At 44.0% G+C, this 23555-nt stretch overlaps 1 protein-coding gene across 1 annotated transcript in view; it reads left to right on the forward strand.

Annotated features, from left to right (window-relative positions):
* The window catches only part of STAT1 (signal transducer and activator of transcription 1), a 1318258-nt gene that overhangs the window by 776585 nt on the left and 518118 nt on the right, over positions 1-23555 (forward strand). Inside the window, exon 11 of the mRNA XM_040441848.1 lies at positions 7220-7279. Coding sequence (XP_040297782.1) covers positions 7220-7279 — 60 coding nt within the window. The remainder of the gene's footprint in view (positions 1-7219; positions 7280-23555) is intronic.

Here is a 23555-nt window from a genome sequence, read left to right on the forward strand (position 1 = left end):
CATATAAAGTTTCTGATCCCCGCGGTCAGGGACCGCGGGGACCAGAAACTGCAGAAATCGCATCAAACCGCAGGTCTGAATTGACCTGCGGTTTGCCGCGATCGCCGACATGGGGGGGTCACGGGACCCCCCCGCGCATTTAGCCTAGGTGCCTGCTCAATGATTTGAGCAGGCACCGGGTTCCGATCACTGCCGGCCGGGCGGCAGTGATCGGAACAACACATGACGTACCGGTACGTCATGTGTCCTTAAGTACCAGGACATCATGACGTACCGGTACGTCATGTGTCCTTAAGAGGTTAATCTCCGGTAATCAATACAAGGCCTAAGACCACAATCCTTCTTTTTAACAAAGAAAAACCCTGCTCCCATAGGAGAGACTGAAGGTCTAATATGCCCTTTACCAAGGCTCTCCTTAATATAATCTTCCATAGCCTTGCGTTCAGGCCCTGAAAGATTATAAATTCGCCCTTTAGGAAATTCGGCACCCTCTATTAGCTCTATGGCGCAATCATAAGGTCTATGGGGGGGGGGTAGAACCTCTGGAGTAGGGGACGAGAACACATCAGAATATTCTTTATTAACAGAGGGTAATGTATTAGACCTTACTGAACCCCAGCCTGGACCACGGACAAGCATGAATCACACTTAGGTCCCCATTTCACCAACTCTCCTTTGGACCAATCAATTGTGGGGTTATGTAAACGGAGCCAAGGCAACCCTAATACCACCTCAACTGGTAGGCTCTCCAGGACTAGAAGAGAACATCTCTCAGAGTGGCACACACCTACGGTCAGAGAAATTTCAGAGGTACATGACCTCACCGTACCACCAATCAGGGGAGTAGCATCAATAGCCATGACATGGATAAGTGTAGGTAAAGCAAACATTGGAATACCCAATTTACTAGCAAACTCAAAGTCAATAAAGCTGGCCGCTGAACCGGAATCAATAAAGGACTTACCCGGCCACTTATTAACCCCCAGAGAAATTGTTATGGGTACCAAAAGCTTACATTTAGAAAAATCAGGGTGTACCTGGTCTTTAGGTTGTCTTGCCTTAGGACCCTCTTAGGACACTTGTTGATCCAATGGCCAGGATCTCTACAGTAGAAGCACTCTCCGCGTCTGCGACGAAGATTACCCCGGGTCATGCCAACCTGCATGGGTTCCTCGGTGGAGACCTCCGTGTTGTCCCTGGAAAAGGCCTCTGGCTGGACCACCATCTGAAAACAGAACTGTCGTTCTTGTCGTCTCTCTAACTCGTCTGTCAAGTCGGACAACTAGGGTCATCATCTCCTCTAAGGTCTCAGGAATTTGATAATTGACTAATAGATCTTTTAAATTATCAGATAGACCAGACCTAAACTGACTCTTCAGGGCTGGTACATTCCATCTTGAGGGGACACACCACCATCTGAATTGGGTGCAATACTCCTCCGCAGGGAGATGGCCCTGAACCAGTGCCCTAAGAGCCGTCTCGGCTACCAGGGCCCTGTCTGGTTCGTCATAGAGGGTACCCAGGGCCTGAAAAAAACCCTCCACCGAAGTTAGACAACTGGCCCCAGGAGGTAACGAAAATGCCCAGTCCTGGGGATCACCCTGTAGTAGAGAAATGATAATCCCCACGCGTTGGCTCTCGGGACCGGAGGACACGGGCGCAAACGGAAGTAGAGTTTGCAACTCTCCTTAAAGGAGAGAAAGCTCTTCCAGTCTCCAGAAAAGGGTTCTTGGAGCTTGATCTGGGGTTCAAAATGTGGACTGGAGGGCAGAGGAGTGGAAGAACCTTGCCCTAACTCAAAAGAACTGAGTTTCTCTCCTAGCTCCTGCACCATCTGTGTCAAGTTAGAGACATGGTCAGTCAGGGTAGTAAGAGGATTCACGATACAGTGGTTATTGGGCCTGTTAATCTGTAACGGTCACGTCCACACACACACAGGGGGAGGGATAGTGACCATTGCGCTCCACCCTCACCCCTGGCCCTGCCTACTTGCCTCACGAGTCCTGATGACAGGGGACAACTGGACGACAGTCCCTAACTTAGGATACATGCAGGGAAGACAGACAAGACAAAATACGGAACATGAACGGACCGGGTAAGAACCAAGAGAGCTTTGCAGTACAAAAGGGTTAAGCAAAGAATGGTCAGGAGAAGCCGGGGTCAAATACCAGGAGAGCAGAGAAGTACCAGAGGAGTCCTAAGAGAGTAGTCAGGTGGGAGCCGAGGTCACAATACCAGGACGGATGCGCAGTACAGGAGGAGCAGGCAAAGGATCGTCAGGGAACGGAATCAGGGGAGTAATCAGTAGTCCAACAAATAGCCAGGAACCTAGAAATTAACAGGCAACCAGTGACTAGCAGGCTGCCTGTATTTATAGTGGGGAGTGAGGGTCATGTGACGTGGCCAGCGTAACATGACCGACAGACCAACCAGTTGAGCACCGAGTGATCAGCTCGGCGCTCAAGGCAGACTTAGGAGCAGGGAGCCACCCAGCAGTAAAGCCGCCCTGGGAATGAGGTCAAACACAGATCCACATTCCCAAAGCTAAGCAACAGGTCTGCGGGTAATGGGGGACCGAGTGCACCTTCGGAACCCTGTTACACACTTCTTGGAGTTTGTCAGAATTAGTGGGTTTTTGTTTGTCCCCCCTCCTCTTGAGGATTGACCACAAGTTCTCAATGGGATTAAGATCTGGGGAGTTTCCAGGCCATGGACCCAAAATGTCAACGTTTTGGTCCCCGAGCCACTTAGTTATCACTTTTGCCTTATGGCACGGTGCTCCATCATGCTGGAAAATGCATTGTTCTTCACCAAACTGTTGTTGGATTGTTGGAAGAAGTTGCTGTTGGAGAGTGTTTTGGTACCATTCTTTATTCATGGCTGTGTTTTTGGGCAAAATTGTGAGTGAGCCCACTCCCTTGGATGAGAAGCAACCCCACACATGAATGGTCTCAGGATGCTTTACTGTTGGCATGACACAGGATTGATGGTAGCGCTCACCTTTTCTTCTCCACACAAGCCTTTTTCCTGATGTCCCAAACAATCGGAAAGAGGCTTCATTGGAGAATATGACTTTGCCCCAGTCCTCAGCAGTCCATTCACCATATTTTCTGCAGAAGATCAATCTGTCCCTGATGTTTATTTTGGAGAGAAGTGGCTTCTTTGCTGCCCTTCTTGACACCAGGTCATCTTCCAAAAGTCTTCGCCTCACTGTGCGTGCAGATGCGCTCACACCTGCCTGCTGCCATTCCTGAGCAAGCTCTGCACTGGTGGCACTCGGATCCCGCAGCTGAATCCTCTTTAGGAGACGATCCTGGCGCTTGCTTGACTTTCTTGGACGCCCTGAAGCCTTCTTAACAAGAATTGAACCTCTTTCCTTGAAGTTCTTGATGATCCTATAAATTGTTGATTGAGGTGCAATTCTAGTAGCCACAATATCCTTGCCTGTGAAGCCATTTTTATGCAACGCAATGATGGCTGCACGCGTTTCTTTGCATGTCACCATGGTTAACAATGGAAGAACAATGATTTCAAGCATCACCCTCCTTTTAACAGGTCAAGTCTGCCATTTTAACCCAATCAGCCTGACATAATGATCTCCAGCCTTGTGCTCGTCAACATTCTCACCTGGAGTTAACAAGACGATTACTGAAATGATCTCAGCAGGTCCTTTAATGACAGCAATGAAATGCAGTGTGAAAGGTTTTTTTGGGATTAAGTTCATTTTCATGGCAAAGAAGGACTATGCAATTCATCTGATCACTCTTCATAACATTCTGGAGTATATGCAAATTGCTATTATAAAAACTTAAGCACCAGCTTTTCCAATTTCCAATATTTATGTAATTCTCAAAACTTTTGGTCACGACTGTATGGTGCTAAATACAGGTATATTCTTGAGCTAAACCTGTACCACTCTGTGCATGATTTGAGGCTAGGACGGAGGTTCACCTTCCAGCAGGACAATGACCCCAAACACACTGTTAAAGCAACACTTGAGTGGTTTAAGGGGAAGCATGTGACTGTGTTGGAATGGCCTAGTCAAAGCCCAGATCTCATTCCAATAGAAAATCTGTGGTCAAACTTAAAGATTGCTGTTCACAAGTGAAAACCATCCAACTTGAAGGAGCTGGAGCAGTTTTGCAAGGAGGAATGGGCAAAAATCCCAGTGGTAAGATGTGGCAAGCTCATAGAGACTCATCCAAAGGGCCTTGGAGCTCTGATTGCCGCAAAAGGTGGCTCTACAAAGTATTGACTTTAGGGGGGTGAATAGTTATGCACATTGACTTTTTCTGTTATTTTGTCCTATTTGTTGTTTGCTTCACAATAAAAAAACAAAAACAAAAATGTTCTGTAAATTAAGTGATGCAAATCCTCAAACAATCCATGTTAATTCCAGGTTGTGAGGCAAGGGGGGTGAATACTTTTGCAAGGCACTGTATATGTGGTCCACTTCTGATGTTTAAAATAGTGTATATTTATTGAGGATTCTTCTCTATATTTGATGTCCACTGATGAGCTACTACTCCTTGTAGAACGAAACGCGTTGGAATAATTTTCTGGGACCATCTTTATCGTGTATTATATGATAGAGGGAATATTTTCTGTTTAGGGCCTCAATGGTACTGGTTTGTTTTTTGCTGTTGCATTATAATTGACAGACTTTGTATGCAGTAGTGGTTTTCTATCTCTATGTCTGGGGCAGCCCAGGGTTAGCAGGAGGTTCCTGACACGGGATCGCCCCTATTGGGGCGGCCATTCTGTTCTCGGTAGGGCATATAGATTAGAGAAAAGCATGGATAATATATATTTTTCTTTGCCACTGCCCTTATTTTGCATTTTTTATGGCACTTAACGGTTGCTTTTAAATACATTCTAATAAAGGCTATGTTTTAATGGTGGTGGTTTTTGATACTCTTGACTTCATACGTCACTATACTACAGTCCTGATCAAAAGTTTAAGACCATCTGAAAAATGGCAAAAAATCATATTTAGCCCGGCTGGATCTTAACAAGGTTCCAAGTAGAGCTTAAACATGCAAGAAGAAGAAATGGGAGTGAGACAAAAAATGTTTGAGCTTTCAATTTAATGAAAACAACGAATAAACTGAAACAGGCTGTTTTTCAGCTGATCAAAAGTTTAGGACCACACCTCAAAAAAAAAACGAAACCCCCCCCCAAAACATAAATCCAACTTCCAAACATGAACTCAGTAATGAGTAGCTCCGCCGTTATTGTTGATCACTTCAAAAATTTGTTTCGGCATGCTTGATGCAAGCGTTTCCATGAGGTGAGAGGGTACATTTCTCCAAGTGGTGAAAACGGCCGCACGAAGGCCATCTACTGTCTGGAACTGTTGTCCATTTTTGTAAACTTCCCTTGCCATCCTTCCCCAAAGGTTCTCAATTGGATTTAGATCAGGGGAACACGCAGGATGGGCCAAAATATTGATGTTATTCTCCTGGAAGAAGTCCCTTGTCCTGCAGGCATTGTGTACTGTAGCGTTGTCCTGTTTAAAAACACAGTCGTTACCACACAGACGAGGGCCTCAGTCATGAGGAATGCTCTCTGCAACATCTGGACATAGCCAGCGGCCGTTTGACGCCCCTGCACTTCCTGAAATTGTTCCACTGAAGGAAAAAGCACCCCAGACTATTATGGCGCCCCCTCCACTGTGGCGCATAGAAAACCTCTTAGGTGGGATCTGCTTGTCATGCCAGTAACATTGGAAGCCATCAGGACCATCAAGGTAAAAAAGATTCTCATCAGAGAATAAAACTTTCTTCCACCTTTGAATGTCCCATGTTTGGTGCTCTCTTGCAAAGTCCAAACGAGCAGTTCTGTGGCGTTCAAGGCGACGAGGTCTTTGAAGACGTTTTTTGTTTTTAAAGCCCTTCAGTCTCAGATGCCGTCTGATTGTTATGGGGCTGCAGTCAGCACCAGTAAGGGCCTTAATTTGGGTCGAGGATCGTCCATTGTCTTGACGGACACCTAATTGGATCCTCCGGCTCAGTGCTGGTGAAATTTTTTTGGGTCTTCCACTTGACTTTTTTGTTCCATAACCCTCAGGATCATTTAATAAATTCCAAATGACTGTCTTACTGCGTCCCACCTCAGCAGCGATGGCGCGCTGTGAGAGACCCTGCCTATGCAGTTCAACAACCCGACCACGTTCAAAAAGGGAGAGTTTTTTTGCCTTTGCCATCACAACGTGTGACTATCTGACAGAAAATGACAATGAATCCACATCTTTGCACAGATTTGGCCTTTTAAAAGCCTATTTCAGTTTAATCGTTAATTTCAATTAATTAAATGTTCAAAAAATGTTTTGTCTCACTCTCATTTCTTCTTGTTGCATGTTGAAGCTCTACTTGGAACCTTGTTAAGATCCAACAATGTAAAATATGATTTTTTGCCATTTTTCAAGTAGTCTTAAACTTTTGATCAGGACTGTATTAACCTAACCTTCTGACGAGTTATTTGTCAGGGCTGTGATAGTAAATGAGGGATTATATTCTTCACTCTTCTGGGATCAGTGGTCTTTTATGCTTGATAAAATGGAAGTAAAAACAGATCTGTCAGACACCTGGATATTTGGGCCGCTATTAGTTTTCTACCATTACCAAATTGTAATACTTAAAGGTGTTTTTCGAGCTAGGTCATCTTAATACTAAAAGGGTTGTGTCACTTCAGCAAAGAGCATTTATTGTGTAAAGAAAGTTAATGCAAGGCACTTACTAATGTATTGTTATTATCCATATTGTTTCATTTGCGGGCTGGATTCATTTTCCATCACATTATACACTGCCTGTTTCTATGGTTACGCCACACTGCAATGCATCAATGGTGGCTGTGCTTGCACACTATCGGAAGAAGCGCCAGCCTATATGAGCTCCAATAGTCCCGGCTACCAGAGAGGCCAGCACGTTTTCCTGTAGTTTGCAAGCATGGCCAATGCTGATGGATTGCAGAGTGGTCATAACCATGGAAATGAGCAGTGTGAAATGTGATACAAAAATGAATTAAGCTAGTAAAAGAAGCAATGGATAATAACAATACATTAGTAAGTGGCTTATATTAACTTTCTCTAAATGATAAATGTCACTTGCTGAAGTGACACACGCACTTTAATGACACACTAATTCAATTTGGTTTTTGATAGGTTAATTTTATAGTACAATACTTATTTACCATATATGGTTATACTTTTCTCTTACAGACTGTTGGTCAAACTGCAAGAGCTTAACTATCAGCTGAAAGTTAAAGCAGTGTTTGATAAGTAAGTAAATGTTTTTATTTTATTTTATTGCTATGTATTTAAAAGAGTATTCCAATAATTTTAAGTTAGGGGGATATCTATTAGATCAGTGAGGGTTCTACACCTAGGACCCCCACCGATCATGAGAACAGGGGCAGGGCCCCCTAAAATGAATGGAGAGGAAGGTCGGGCATGTGCATCTCTGCTCTATTCATTTCCATCGGACCTTCTGGAAATAGCCATGAGCTGTACTCTGCTACCGATTAATGGGGCAGATGTGCACATGCCTTACCTTACCTTCTACTCTGTTCATTTTGTTGTGCCCTGCAGGCAGGGCTGGGACAAGGTCCACCACCAACAGAGGCTGAGCTTTTTCCTTTAGGTGTTAAAACATAACTTTCATTTGATTGCTGTAACACCTAAAGGAAAAATCTTTTTAACCACCTCAGCCCCCAGTGCTTAAACACCCTGAAAGTCCAGGCCACTTTTTACACTTTTGACCTACACTACTTTCACCGTTTATTGCTCGGTCATGCAACTTACCACCCAAATGAATTTTACCTCCTTTTCTTCTCACTAATAGAGCTTTCATTTGGTGGTATTTCATTGCTGCTGACATTTTTACTTTTTTTGTTATTAATCGAAATTTAACGATTTTTTTGCAAAAAAATGACATTTTTCACTTTCAGTTGTTAAATTTTGCAGAAAAAACGAGATCCATATATAAATTTTGCTCTAAATTTATTGTTCTACATGTCTTTGATAAAAAAAAAATGTTTGGGTTAAAAAAAATGGTTTGGGTAAAAGTTATAGCGTTTACAAACTATGGTACAAAAATGTGAATTTCCGCTTTTTGAAGCAGCTCTGACTTTCTGAGCACCTGTCATGTTTCCTGAGGTTCTACAATGACCAGACAGTACAAACACCCCACAAATGACCCCATTTCGGAAAGTACACACCCTAAGGTATTCACTGATGGGCATAGTGAGTTCATAGAACTTTTTATTTTTTGTCACAAGTTAGCGGAAAATGATGATTTTTTTTTTTTTCTTACAAAGTCTCATATTCCACTAACTTGTGACAAAAAATAAAAAGTTCTATGAACTCACTATGCCCATCACGAAATACCTTGGGGTCTCTTCTTTCCAAAATGGGGTCACTTGTGGGGTAGTTATACTGCCCTGGCATTCTAGGGGCCCAAATGTGTGGTAAGGAGTTTGAAATCAAATTCTGTAAAAAATGACCTGTGAAATCCGAAAGGTGCTCTTTGGAATATGGGCCCCTTTGCCCACCTAGGCTGCAAAAAAGTGTCACACATCTGGTATCTCCGTACTCAGGAGAAGGTGGGGAATGTGTTTTGGGGTGTCATTTTACATATACCCATGCTGGGTGAGAGAAATATCTTGGCAAAAGACAACTTTTCCCATTTTTTTATACAAAGTTGGCATTTGACCAAGATATTTCTCTCACCCAGCATGGGTATATGTAAAATGACACCCCAAAACACATTCCTCAACTTCTCCTGAGTACGGAGATACCAGATGTGTGACACTTTTTTGCAGCCTAGGTGGGCAAAGGGGCCCATATTCCAAAGAGCACCTTTCGGATTTCACAGGTCATTTTTTTACAGAATTTGATTTCAAACTCCTTACCACACATTTGGGCCCCTAGAATGCCAGGGCAGTATAACTACCCCACAAGTGACCCCATTTTGGAAAGAAGAGACCCCAAGGTATTCGCTGATGGGCATAGTGAGTTCATGGAAGTTTTTATTTTTTGTCACAAGTTAGTGGAATATGAGACTTTGTATGAAAAAAAAAAAAAAAAAAATCATCATTTTCCACTAACTTGTGACAAAAAATAAAAAATTCTAGGAACTCGCCATGCCCCTCACGGAATACCTTGGGGTGTCTTCTTTCCAAAATGGGGTCACTTGTGGGGTAGTTATACTGCCCTGGCATTCTAGGGGCCCAAATGTGTGGTAAGGAGTTTGAAATCAAATTCTGTAAAAAATGACCTGTGAAATCCGAAAGGTGCTCTTTGGAATATGGGCCCCTTTGCCCACCTAGGCTGCAAAAAAGTGTCACACATCTGGTATCTCCGTACTCAGGAGAAGTTGAGGAATGTGTTTTGGGGTGTCTTTTTACATATACCCATGCTGGGTGAGATAAATATCTTGGTCAAATGCCAACTTTGTATAAAAAAATGGGAAAAGTTGTCTTTTGCCAAGATTTTTCTCTCACCCAGCATGGGTATATGTAAAATGACACCCCAAAACACATTCCCCACCTTCTCCTGAGTACGGAGATACCAGATGTGTGACACTTTTTTGCAGCCTAGGTGGGCAAAGGGGCCCATATTCCAAAGAGCACCTTTCGGATTTCACAGGTCATTTTTTACAGAATTTGATTTCAAACTCCTTACCACACATTTGGGCCCCTAGAATGCCAGGGCAGTATAACTACCCCACAAGTGACCCCATTTTGGAAAGAAGAGACCCCAAGGTATTCGCTGATGGGCATAGTGAGTTCATGGAAGTTTTTATTTTTTGTCACAAGTTAGTGGAATATGAGACTTTGTATGAAAAAAAAAAAAAAATAAATCATCATTTTCCACTAACTTGTGACAAAAAAATTAAAAATTCTAGGAACTTGCCATGCCCCTCACGGAATACCTTGGGGTGTCTTCTTTCCAAAATTGGGTCACTTGTGGGGTAGTTATACTGCCCTGGCATTTTCCAGGGGCCCTAATGTGTGGTAAGTAGGTAAATGACCAGTGAAATCCGAAAGGTGCTCTTTGGAATATGGGCCCCTTTGCCCACCTAGGCTGCAAAAAAGTGTCACACATCTGGTATCTCCGTACTCAGGAGAAGGTGGGGAATGTGTTTTGGGGTGTCATTTTACATATACCCATGCTGGGTGAGAGAAATATCTTGGTAAAAGACAACTTTTCCCATTTTTTTATACAAAGTTGGCATTTGACCAAGATATTTATCTCACCCAGCATGTGTATATGTAAAAAGACACCCCAAAACACATTCCTCAACTTCTCCTGAATACAGAGATACCAGATGTGTGACACTTTTTTGCAGCCTAGGTGGGCAAAGGTGCCAAAATTCCTTTTAGGAGGGCATTTTTAGACATTTGGATACCAGACTTCTTCTCACGCTTTGGGGCCCCTAAAATGCCAGGGCAGTATAAATACCCCACATGTGACCCCATTTTGGAAAGAAGACACCCCAAGGTATTCAATGAGGGGCATGGCGAGTTCAAGGAAAAAAAAAATTTTTGGCACAAGTTAGCGGAAATTGATTTTTTTGATTTTGTTCTCACAAAGTCTCCCTTTCCGCTAACTTGGGACAAAAATTTCAATCTTTCATGGACTCAATATGCCCCTTAGCGAATACCTTGGGGTGTCTTCTTTCCGAAATGGTGTTATTTGTGGGGTGTTTGTACTGCCCTGGCATTTGAGGGTCTCCACAATCATTACATGTATGCCCAGCATTAGGAGTTTCTGCTATTCTCCTTATATTGAGCATACGGGTAATGAGATTTTTTTTTTCCGTTCAGCCTCTGGGCTGAAAGAAAAAAATGAACGGCACAGATTTCTTCATTCGCATCGATCAATGTGGATGAAAAAATCTCTGCCAAAAAAAGAAAAAGGAGGGGAAAGGCGTCTGCCAGGACATAGGAGCTCCGCCCAACATCCATACCCACTTAGCTCGTATGCCCTGGCAAACCCGATTTCTCCATTCACATCAATCGATGTGGATGAATAAATCATTGCCGGGATTTATTTTTTTATATATATATACAAAGTGTTTGCCAAAGTATATGAACACCGCCACCTCCTCAGCTCATATGCCTCGGCAAACGTATCTTTTACTGCAGAGGAGAAATCTCGTCTTGCAGCGCCGCATACACCGACTTGCGTGTAATCTGACAGCAGCGCAATGCTTCTGTCAGAATGCACATCAGTGCTGCAGCTAGTCGATCGGTTGGTCCACCTGGAAGGTAAAAAAAACAAAACAAAAAAGAAAAAACCAGGCCGCAACGCAATATATTTATTAACTGTTGAACGGAACATAGAAACTTTTTTTTAACTGAACGTTTAACTTTTTTACTTACCGGTATTTTTTTTTTTTTTTAGTTTTTTTTACCTTTATAGAACAAACCTCTCCTTCCCCATGGGACAATGTGCAAAGCGCAAATCGCCCAAAGATGTGGCGAAGTACGTTATGCACTTTATCCCAGGTGAAAGGAGAGGTTTGCAGCAGCTGTGAGTAAAAGGGCCCTAATAGCCCTGTGTGCCTGTCCTGTGAGATGCAATCCCTATGCTAGGTGTACCTGTGTGTGGTACTTCCGGAAACACTCTCCATAGCATAGGGCAGGGTGTTCAGGACAGTCAGGACAGAAATAGCGGGTGTCACGCCTTATTCCACTCCTGCTACAGACACGACATTTTTTTTCGGGGTGGCGGTTGGGTTGAGGTACCAGCAACGACACTGGGGAAATGTCGCTCGTGTAGACGGCTAACTACACTGGTGGATGGGGCCACGGAACCTCCTGGGTAAAGGAGGTTCTCGATAATCTCTTCCTGGAATTTGAGGAAGGATCCTGTTCTCCCAGCCTTACTGTAGAGAACAAAACTATTATAGGCAGCCAATTGAATTAAATATACAGACACCTTCTTATACCAGCGTCTGGTTCTGCGGGAAACTAAATAGGGAGCCAACATCTGGTCATTGAAGTCCACCCCTCCCATGAGCGCATTATAGTCGTGGACTGAGAGGGGCTTTTCAATGACACGGGTTGCCCTTTCAATTTGGATTGTCGTGTCTGCGTGAATGGAGGAGAGCATGTAAACGTCACGCTTGTCTCTCCATTTCACCGTGAGCAGTTCTTCATTACACAAGGCAGCCCTCTCACCCCTTGCAAGACGGGTGGTTACAAGCCGTTGGGGGAAGCCCACGCGACTAGTTCGCGCGGTGCCACAGGCGCAAATCCGTTCTAGAAACAAATGCCTAAAGAGGGCCACACTTGTGTAGAAATTGTCCACATAAAGATGGTACCCCTTGCCGAATAAGGGTGACACCAAGTCCCAGACTGTCTTCCCACTGCTCCCCAGGTAGTCAGGGCAACCGACCGGCTCCAGGGTCTGATCTTTTCCCTCATAGATCCGAAATTTGTGGGTTTAGCCTGTGGCCCTTTCACAGAGCTTATACAATTTGACCCCATACCGGGCACACTTGCTTGGGATGTATTGTTTGAAGCCAAGGCGCCCGGTAAAATGTATTAGGGACTCGTCTACGCAGATGTTTTGCTCGGGGGTATACAAATCTGCAAATTTCTGGTTGAAATGGTCTATGAGGGGCCGAATTTTGTGGAGCCGGTCAAAAGCTGGGTGGCCTCTGGGACGGGAGGTGGTGTTGTCGCTAAAATGCAGAAAACGTAGGATGGTCTCAAATCGTGTCCTGGACATAGCAGCAGAGAACATGGGCATGTGATGAATTGGGTTCGTGGACCAATATGACCGCAATTCATGCTTTTTAGTTAGACCCATGTTGAGGAGAAGGCCCAAAAAAATTTTAAGTTCGGAAACTTGGACTGGTTTCCACCGGAAAGACTGGGCATAAGAGCTTCCCGGGTTGGCGGATATAAATTGTGTGGCATACCGATTTGTTTCTGCCACGACTAAGTCCAAGAGTTACGCAGTCAAGAACAGCTCAAAAAATCCCAGGGCCGAACCGATTTGAGCCGTCTCAACCCGAACTCCAGACTGGGCGGTGAAAGGGGGAACTACTGGTGCGGCTGAAGTTGGTGACTGCCAATCAGGGTTTGCCAGCACCTCAGGGATTCTAGGGGCTCTACGGGCCTGTCTGCGCGGTGGCTGCGACGGGGTAACTAGTGCACGTGCCACCGTACCAGCTTAAACTGCCCTTCTGGTGCTCGCCACGTCACCATGTTGTACGGCAGTGCTGGTACTAGGTCCAGGAAGGGCTGTGCTGCTGGTGTATGCCTCACCACGTGATCCGGCAGCGACAGCCCCACTCTGCTGCTCTTGAAACGGATCCTGCGTAACCTGTGGTCTAGCGACACGGGGCCGGGTACGCCTGGTGCTGCCAGGGACCTCCACCTCCTCGTCCGAACTTTGGGTCAAAGAGCCACTGCTTTCTACAGGTTCATATTCTGACCCGCTAGATTCGTCAGATGAGGGTTCCCACTCCTCATCCAACTGGGTCAGAATCCTGTAGGCCTCTTCAGAAGAATACCCCCTGTTTGACATTTTGGACTACTAAATTTAGGGGTATTCCCTGAGACTACCCAAGAAAAAAAGCAAGCCTGTCTTACAAAGGGGAGGCTAGCGAAGTACCGGAGGCTGCTGCGGTTGATAAAAAATATGAAAACTGATTTTTTTTATCGCCGCAGTGCGTGTAAAGTGAATGTGCAGTGATCAAAAAAAAATAAAAATTTTGTCACTGCGGTGGGGCGGGCGTGGGTGAACGCACGTGTGGGCGACCGATCAGGCCTGATCGGGCAAACACTGCGTTTTGGGTGGAGGGCGAACTAAAGTGACACTAATACTATTATAGATCTGACCGTGATCAGTTTTGATCACTTACAGATACTATAAAAGTACAAATGCTGATTAGCGATACGCTAATCAGCGAATAAAAGTGACTGCGGTGGGGTGGGCGCTAACTGACGCTAACTACCTAACCAAGGGGCCTAAACTATCCCTAAAACCTAACAGCCAATACTAGTGAAAAAAAAAAAGTGACAGTTTACACTGATCACTTTTTGTCTTTCACTAAGTGATTGACAGGGGGCGATCAAGGGGTTAATTCGGGTGATGGGGTGATGGAGGGTGATCTGGGGCTAAGGACAGTGTTTGGTGGGTACTCACAGTGAAGTCTGCTTCTCTGCTGGATCCAACCGACGAAAAGGACCAGCAGAGAAGCCATATAACAGATCATATTTACTAATATGATCTGTTATCTGGCTTCTGATTTGATTTTTTGAAAATCGCCAGCCTGCCAGCCAATGATAGTTGCTGGCAGGCTGGTGACGAAATACTTCTTTAACTTTTGCCGGCCCGCGATGCGCATGCGCGGGCCGGCAATGCACGAAATCTCGCGTCTCGCGAGAGGACGCACCGGCGCGTCCACCCAGAACAACAGGACCGCCGCAAAGACGCAATCCTGCGTACGGCGGTCCTGAGGAGGTTAAAAACCTGCTGTGTCTCTAGATGACCTTATGTTGATAGTAGTGTTAATAGAGCCTCAAAGGTCTGTAAAAATAGGGTAACTGCTTCTATAGACCTTTCAGACTCTATTACCACTGCTATCAACATAAGGTCATCTTGAGAAACAGCAGGTTTTTAATTTCATTTCCTTTAGGTGTTCAAGCAATCAAATAAGTTATGTTTTAACACCTAAAGGAAAAAGATAATTTAAAAAACTTGCTCTTTCTCTAGGTGACCTTATGTTTATAGTAGTGTTAATAGAGTCTCAAGGGTCTATAAAAGCAGTTACCCTATTTTTACAGACCTTTGAGACTCTATTAACACTACTATCAGCATAAGGTCACCTAGAGAAACAGCAGGCTTTAAAAAAAAATCCCTTTAAGTGTTAGAGTAAATTGCAATCAAATGAACGTTATGTGTTAAGATTAGGGTCAGAAGATAGACAAGCAGGGTTTCTTTAGCCTCTTGGGTATTAGTTTTTACATTCATAAAGCTCCACATTGAGCTTCCAGCAGCAGACAGATGCCAGGGCACTTCTGTGGTCACCTCACCTGGGCACATGGTCTTTGCTCAGCAGAGTCCTGCCATACATGTTGGGTAGATGCTAGAATGGATTTGTTAGAAGGAGGTCTGTGACGTCACTGGTCACATGCTCCTTCATGGTCACATGATCCGCTGTGAGAACGCAGGCTTCCTGTCTTCAAAGTTCACACCCTCCTGCTGTGTTCAGCTCCAGAGAGAAGGGGGTGTGAAAGGATGGACCAATGGCAGGGCAGCTAGCTGATACTGGCCAATCAGCAGCCTCCTGCTCCTATCTACAAGCGCAGCTTAGAGTGAACACTGGCTGGGGAGGGGAGGGCGCCCGGCAGCAAGTAAGTGATAAAAAAAAAAAAAGAGGTTTGTTTTTCCGCCCACCCCAGGCTGCGCCCTGAGGCTGGAGCCTCCCCAGCCTCTGTGTCGGCCCGGCCCTGCCTGCAGGGTATAGGGTGCTTGCTCTCATAAAAGGTGTGGATCCAAAATATTCGACCCCCATCAATCTCATAGCTATCCCCCATACTTTTTTATAGGGGACAACTTGAGATTACTGGAATAAAGGGAGTCTGTTAGCATTAAATTAGCAATTACCTGATGAGGCCTGCAGATAATTATAAAATTATATCTTTCTTTATTTCCTATGTTGCTGTATTCCTGATTAAAGGACATTTAACTAATATATAAATGAGCTGTCAACCCCTTAACGCAAAACGCCTGCATGGCAGGCTAATTGGGCGGGTGCAGGAGCTGCGCCTGCCCGATCACTGCAGGATTAACCCCTTCTATGCCGCGGTCAGCACTGACTGCGACATAGAAGGGGTTTGCTGCAGGTGAGGGAGCCCATAGGGTCCCTGTGCTGCTGTGGCAGGGACCCGATGTGTAACAAGGCTGCCTGATGCCGTGCAGAGGCTGCCCAATGTCTTGCACGGCATCGGGACCTGCCTTCTACGGGTGCCCATGGGATCCAGCCTCAGGCCCGTCTCCTAGGCAACCTGTTAGTGTATTACTCTGTGTAATACACTAACAGACAATGCATTACAATACAGATGTATTGCAGAGGGGATCAGACCCCCAAAATTCAAAGTCCCAGAGTGGGACAGAAATAAAGTGTTTGTAATAAAAAAAAATTGTTTCATGTAAAAAAAGAAAAAAATGCCCCTCTCCCCAGATTTTATAATAAAAATAGAAGAAAAAAAAAAAAGAAAAAAACACACATATTAGGTATCTCTGTGTCTGTAATGATCGGTTCTATAAATATATCGCATGATCCTCCCCGTCCGATAAACACCATAAAAAAATATGTAAAATAAAGCTATTTTTATCACCCTACTTCACAAAAAGTGCAATACCAAGTGATCAAAAAGGTGTATGTCCCACAAAATGGTAACAATAAAACTGTCACCTCATCCTGTAAAAAATGAGCTCCTACCTAAGACAATCGGTCAAAAAAATAAATAAAATATATGACTCTCAGACAATGGAGACACTAAAAAGATTTTTTTTGTTTCTAAACTGCTATTATTGTGTTAAAGTGAAATAAATAAAAAAAAGTAGACATATTAGGTGTTACCGCACCCGTAACAACCTGCTCTATAACAATATCACATGACCTAACCCCTCAGGTGAACACCGTAAAAAAATAAAAGTGCCATTTTTTGTCACCTGACATCACATAAAGTGAAACACCAAGCGATCAAAAAGGCATATGCCCCCCAAAATAGTACCAATCAAGCCGTCACCTCATTCCGCAAGAAATGATACCCTAACTAAGACAATCGGTCAAAAAATAAAAAAAGGTATGGCTCTCAGACTATGAATACACTAAAAGAAAAAATTTTTGGTTTCAAAATGCTATTATTGTGTAAGAAAAAGTATACATAGTAGATATTGCCACGTCTGCTCTATAAAAATGTCACATGACCTAACCCCTCAGGTGAACGCTGTAAAAATAAATAAATAAAAACTGTGCTAAAACAACCAATTTTTTAGTCACCTTGCCCTATAAAGTATAATAATGAATGATCAAAAAGTCATATGTACCTAAAAATGGTACCAATAAAAACATCAACTCTTCCTGCAAAAAACCAGCCCCTGCACAAGACAATCGGCAGAAAAAATAAAATAAAAATATATGACGTTCAGAAAATGGAGACACAAAAACATATTTCTTTTCAAAAATGCTTTATTATGTAAAACTGAAACAAACAAACAAAGAAAGTAGACATATTTGGTATCATTGCATCCGTAACAACCTGCTCTATAAAAATAGCACAATCTACCCTGTCAGATGAATGTTATAAAAAATAAAAACGGTGCCAAACCAGCCATTTTGTTTGTTACTTTGCCTCACAAAAAACGTAATATAGGACAATTTAAAATCATATGTACCCCAAAATAGTAGAAATTAAATTGGCAACTTATCCCCTAGTTTCCAAAATTGGGTCACTTTTTGGGAGTTTCTACTGTAAGGGTGCATCAGGGGGATTCAAATGGGACATGGCACCTAAAAACCAGTACAGAAAAACTGCCTTCCAGAAACCATATGGTGCTCCTTTTCTTCTGCGCCATGCCGTGTGCCCATACATCAGCTTACGACCACATGTGGAGTGTTTATGTAAACCGCAGAACCAGGGTAATAAATATTAAGTTTTAAGGCTGTTAACCCTCGATGTGTTAAAGAAAAAAATGGATTAAAATGGAAAATCTGCCAAAAAAGTGAAATTTAGAAATTTCATCTCCATTTTCCTTTAATTTTTGTAGAACACCTAAAGGGTTAACAAAGTTTGTAATATCAGTTTTGAGTAACTTGAGGGGTATAGTTTCTACAATGGGGTCATTTATGGGGGGTTTCTACCATGTAAGCCCCACAAAGTGACTTCAGACCTGAACTGATCCTTAAAAAGTGGGTTTTGGAAATTTTCTTAAAAATTATAAGAATTGCTTCTAAAATTCTAAGCCTTCTAACGTCCTAAAAATAAAAAATAAATGGCAATTTCAAAATGATGCCAACATAAAGTAGACATATGGGGAATGTTAAGTAAAAAATATTTTATGAGGTATCACTTTCTGTTTTAAAAGCAGAGAAATGTAAATTTTGAAAATTGCTAATTTTTCTAAATATTTGGTAAATTTGGGATTTTTTCATAAGTAAAGGTGAAATATATTGACTCAAATTTATGACTATCAGGAAGTACAATGTGTCACAAGAAAACAGTCTCTGAATGGCTTGGATAAGTAAAAGTGTTCCAAAGTTATTACCACATAAAATGTAACGTCAGATTTGCAAAAATCAGTCTGGTCCTTAAAGGGAACCTGTCACCAGTTTTATTGTGTCCTAACTAAGGGCAACATAAATAAGTGACTGATTCTCTTAGCACAATGCTGGGTCACTTTCTTTAATTGACCCAGTCAATCTGCCAACATCTTGTATTGAAAAGCTCCAGCTGATAATGATGAGTCATGAATATTCATGAGCTCCTGACTCTCCCCGCCCACCTGCTGCTGAATGACAGTTTGTTTCCATATGAACCAGCAACAGGTGGGCAGGGGAGTGGCTATAGCTCTGAATTAAATATACGCTGGACTCAATGACATCACGCTGGACTCAAATCAGCTCATTAGCATACGGCATGTGGCATCTTTGTGTGTATATTATGAGGTAACCATCTGTCACACCAGTAAGTGAATACATCTAAGGCACTTTTTAGTAGTTAATGATTGTATATAATTAGTTAGATTATATCATCAATATCAGATGGTCAGGGGCCCGACTGCTGGTACCCCTGCCAATCAACTAATATATTCATGATCTTGCAAAGGGAAAGAATAAACCCACATTAAATCTCAGAACGACCATTCATCATTATTAAATGGAGCTTTCATCCATATGGCTTAGGGTAAGTTTACATATGCAAAACAATAAATGAAAAACAAAATCCAGCATATGTGTCACGGATGGTGTACAGGAAACAAGACAATGCAATACAATTAATGACTCACTGGATCCACAACTAAGGAACAAAAGGGAGACCCCTACATGAGACCTGCCACTCTCCCTAATTGCTCAGCCTATGCGAACACCCCAAAGGTGGATGGGCGCATATCCACGTACCTCGGCTATCTAATACCTGAAGACCCTACAATAGTGAGGGGACACGACCACCGGCTCCCTACACAAGACACGGAGGGAGTCAGGGTCACCTGAAAATCCAGCAGACAGAAAATCACAAATAAAGGAACAGCACTTATCTTGCAGAGGACTGAGGAATAGAAACAGCATGCACACCCACTCCAGGAAGTTGTATAAGCCGCAACCTAATGCATCATGGGGAGGAACTTAAAGGGAAGCAATCAGTCCAACTGCATGACAGCTGAGATAGACTAACGAGATGAGGAACTTAACCAAAACAAAGAAACTCAAGGAGGAGGATCTGGAAAGCTCCTGTCAGAGCTTCTCAGCTGTCTAGTTGTGACAGTACCCCTCCCTCTACGAGTGGACTCCGGACACTCAGGGCCCACCTTCTCAGGATGGGACCTATGGAAAGCCCTGATGAGACGAGTGGCCTTAATGTCCGTCACTGGGACCCACATCCTCTCCTCAGGACCATAACCCTCCCAATGAACGAGGTACTGGAGGGAACCACGGACAAGACGAGAATCCACAATCCTAGAGACCTGAAATTCAAGATTTCCATCAACCATAATCGGAGGAGGAGGCAAAGGCGAGGGTACAATAGGTTGAACATAAGGTTTCAATAAGGACTTATGAAAAACATTATGGATCTTCCAAGTCTGAGGAAGATCAAGACGGTAGGCAACAGGATTGATGACAGATAGGATCTTGTAAGGCCCAATAAACCTAGGACCCAACTTCCAGGAGGGAACCTTCAATTTGATATTCTTGGTAGACAACCACACCAGATCACCAACATTCAGGTCGGGACCAGGCACACGTCTCTTATCTGCCACACGCTTATATCTCTCACTCATGCTCTTTAGATTATCCTGAATCTTTTGCCAAATAGATGACAAAGACGAGGAGAATCTGTCCTCATCAGGTAAACCAGAAGACCCCTCTCCCGAGAAAGTCCCAAACTGCGGATGAAACCCATATGCACCAAAAAATGGTGACTTATCAGAGGACTCCTGACGACGGTTATTTAAAGCAAACTCAGCAAGGGGCAAAAAAGAACACCAATCCTCCTGATTCTCCGCCACAAAACAGCGCAGATATGTCTCCAGATTCCAGACGCGCTCTGTCTGGCCATTCGACTGCGGGTGGAAAGCAGAAGAGAATGACAACCGAACCCCCAAGCGAGAACAGAAAGCCTTCCAGAATCTGGAAACAAACTGCGTGCCCCTATCAGAGACTATGTCTGAAGGAATACCATGCAATTTGACAATGTGGTCAATAAATGCCTGCGCCAACGTCTTAGCATTGGGCAAACCAGGAAAAGGGATGAAATGCACCATTTTGCTAAAACGGTCCACCACCACCAGAATCACAGTCTTCCCCGAGGAACGAGGCAAGTCCGTTATGAAGTCCATGGACAGATGTGTCTAAGGACGGGAAGGAATGGGTAAGGGAAGGAGAGGACCTGATGGCCGTGAATGAGGGACTTTGGCACGAGTGCAAGTCTCGCAAGCTGCCACAAAACCCTCAACCGACTTACGAAGCGCAGGCCACCAGAATCTCCGAGCGATGAGATCCAGTGTGGCTCTTGCTCCCGGCTGCCCAGCAAGGACCATATCGTGGTGTTCCCTAAAAATCTTGTGTCTCAAAGCGAGAGGCACAAACAACCTCCCAGGAGGACAAAGATCAGGAGCCTCTGACTGGGCTGCCTGCACCTCTGCCTCCAATTCAGGAAAATGAGCAGAGACCACCACACCTTCAGCCAAAATGGGACCCGGGTCTTCAAAATTCCCACCTCCCGGAAAACAACGTGACAGGGCATCTGCCTTCACATTCTTAACCCCAGGGCGGAACGTGACAACAAAATTAAACCTTGAAAAGAACAAAGACCATCTGGCCTGTCTCGGGTTCAGACGCTTGGCTGACTCCAAGTAGGCGAGATTTTTATGGTCAGTAAACACGGTAATAGGGTGTCTGGCTCCCTCTAGCCAATGGCGCCATTCCTCAAAAGCCAACTTGATGGCCAACAATTCCCTATCTCCCACATCATAATTTCTCTCTGCGGAGGAGAGTTTCTTCGAGAAAAAGGCACATGGTTGCTATTTGGCAGGAGAGGAACCCTGAGACAAGACCGCACCCACCCCTACCTCAGAAGCATCAACCTCAACTATGAAGGGTAACGAAATATCAGGTTGTACCAGGATGGGAGCGGAAGCAAAACTCTCCTTGATATTAGAAAAGGCCTTACACGCCTCTACCGACCAGGAAGAAAAATCTACCCCCTTTCTGGTCATATCAGTGAGTGGTTTAACAACAGAGGAATAATTCAAAATAAATTTCCTGTAATAATTGGCAAAGCCCAAAAAACGCATCAGCGCCTTCTGATTCTCAGGAAGCTCCCACTCAAGCACAGCGCGGACCTTCTCGGGGTCCATGCGAAAACCAGAAGCAGAGAGAAGAAACCCCAGAAATTGAATTTCTGGAACCGCAAACACACATTTTTCCAGTTTCGCGTATAATTTATTCTCCCGCAGGATGAGCAAGACCTGACGTAAGTGTTCCTTATGAGTCTTGAAATCAGGAGAAAAAATCAAAATGTCATCCAAATACACTAATACAAATTTTCCCATTAAATGATAAAAAATGCTGTTCACGAAATGCTGAAAAACGGCTGGGGCATTCATCAAACCAAAAGGCATAACCAAATTCTCAAAATGGCCCTCAGGGGTATTGAAAGCCGTCTTCCATTCGTCTCCTTCTCTGACCCTGACCAGGTTGTATGCCCCTCTTAGGTCTAATTTGGAAAAGACTTTAGCCCCAACAACCTGGTTAAACAGGTCCGGGATCAGAGGAAGCGGATAAGGGTAGCAAATAGTGATACTGTTCAGCTCCCTGAAATCCAGACAAGGTCTTAAAGAACCATCTTTTTTCTTAACAAAGAAAAAACCAGCGGCAACAGGTGACTTCGAGGGTCGTATGTGTCCTTTTCTCAGACTCTCAGAGATATAAGCACGCATAGCGACCCTCTCAGGTTGGGAAAGATTGTATAAACGAGATTTAGGCAGTTTGGCGCCTGGAATGAGACTAATAGGGCAATCGTACTCCCTGTGCGGGGGCAAATCCTGAACTCCACTCTCAGAGAAGACATCCGAAAATTCAGAGAGGAAAGGTGGTACAGTCTTAGTAGAAACCTCAGAAACAGATGTCATGAGGCAATTCTCTCTGCAAAAGTCACTCCAACCATTTATTTGCCTCGCTTGCCAATCAATGGTGGGGTTATGTTTAGTGAGCCAGGGTAGCCCCAACACTAGAGGAGTAGGCAAACCGCTAAGGACGAAACATGACACATCCTCAACATGAGAATCACTCACAATAAAACGAATATTGTGATCTATGCCCTTTAATGATTTCTGAGAAAGTGGAGCGGAATCAATAGCAAAAACAGGAATATCCTTTCCCAAAGTGCATACCTGGAAACCATGAGTTATTGCAAATTGATTATCAATGAGATTGACAGCTGCTCCACTATCCACAAAAATCTCACAAAAAAATGCTCTTGCTCTCTAGTGCCACCCTAGCAGGCAGGAAAAAACGGGAACTACAAGCAAACGGAAAACCTTCCATTTCCGCCTCAACCCTGCCAGTAGTAACAGATGGAACATTTTTAAAAGATTTTTTCATTTTTGTTTCTTTATTACTCCCAGAAGACTGCCTGAATCTCCTAGAGGGACAAACATTTGCCAAATGATTTATACCTCCACAACAAAAACAAACCCTCCCATGCGGGCTGAATCTTCTATTGTCAGAGGCAATCAACCCCAGCTGCATGGGCTCCTGCTCAGAAGGGGCTGACAGCGACTGAGACCCCTGCGCACAGAAAGAGACCGCTGCACTGTCCCGGGACTGAGTATGACAGGAAGGAGAGATCTCTCCTCTCTCTCTAAGACGCCTGTCAATACGAACGGCCTGAGACATAGCAGAATCCAAGGAGGTAGGTCTCTCATGAAAGGCAAATGCATCTTTCAATCCCTCTGAAAGACCATGGCAAAATTGACTTCGGAGTGCAGCATCATTCCAACCAGTATCAGCTGCCCATCTCCGAAATTCTGAGCAGTATATCTCTGCGGATTGTTTACCCTGGCATAACAGACGTAGTCTAGACTCAGTCAGAGCAATACGATCCGGATCATCATATATCTGACCCAGGGCTAAAAAGAATTCATCCACTGAACGGAGAGGCCGTGCCCCCTCCGGCAGCGAAAAGGCCCAGGATTGAGCGTTACCCCTGAGCAGCGATATAATGATCCCCACCCTCCGTTCTTCATCACCAGAGGAATGGGGAAGAAGGCGAAAATGGAGTTTGCAAGCCTCTCTAAAACGCACAAA

The sequence above is a fragment of the Bufo bufo genome, chromosome 7 (genome assembly GCF_905171765.1).
Source record: "Bufo bufo chromosome 7, aBufBuf1.1, whole genome shotgun sequence".
Classification (NCBI taxonomy): domain Eukaryota; kingdom Metazoa; phylum Chordata; class Amphibia; order Anura; family Bufonidae; genus Bufo; species Bufo bufo.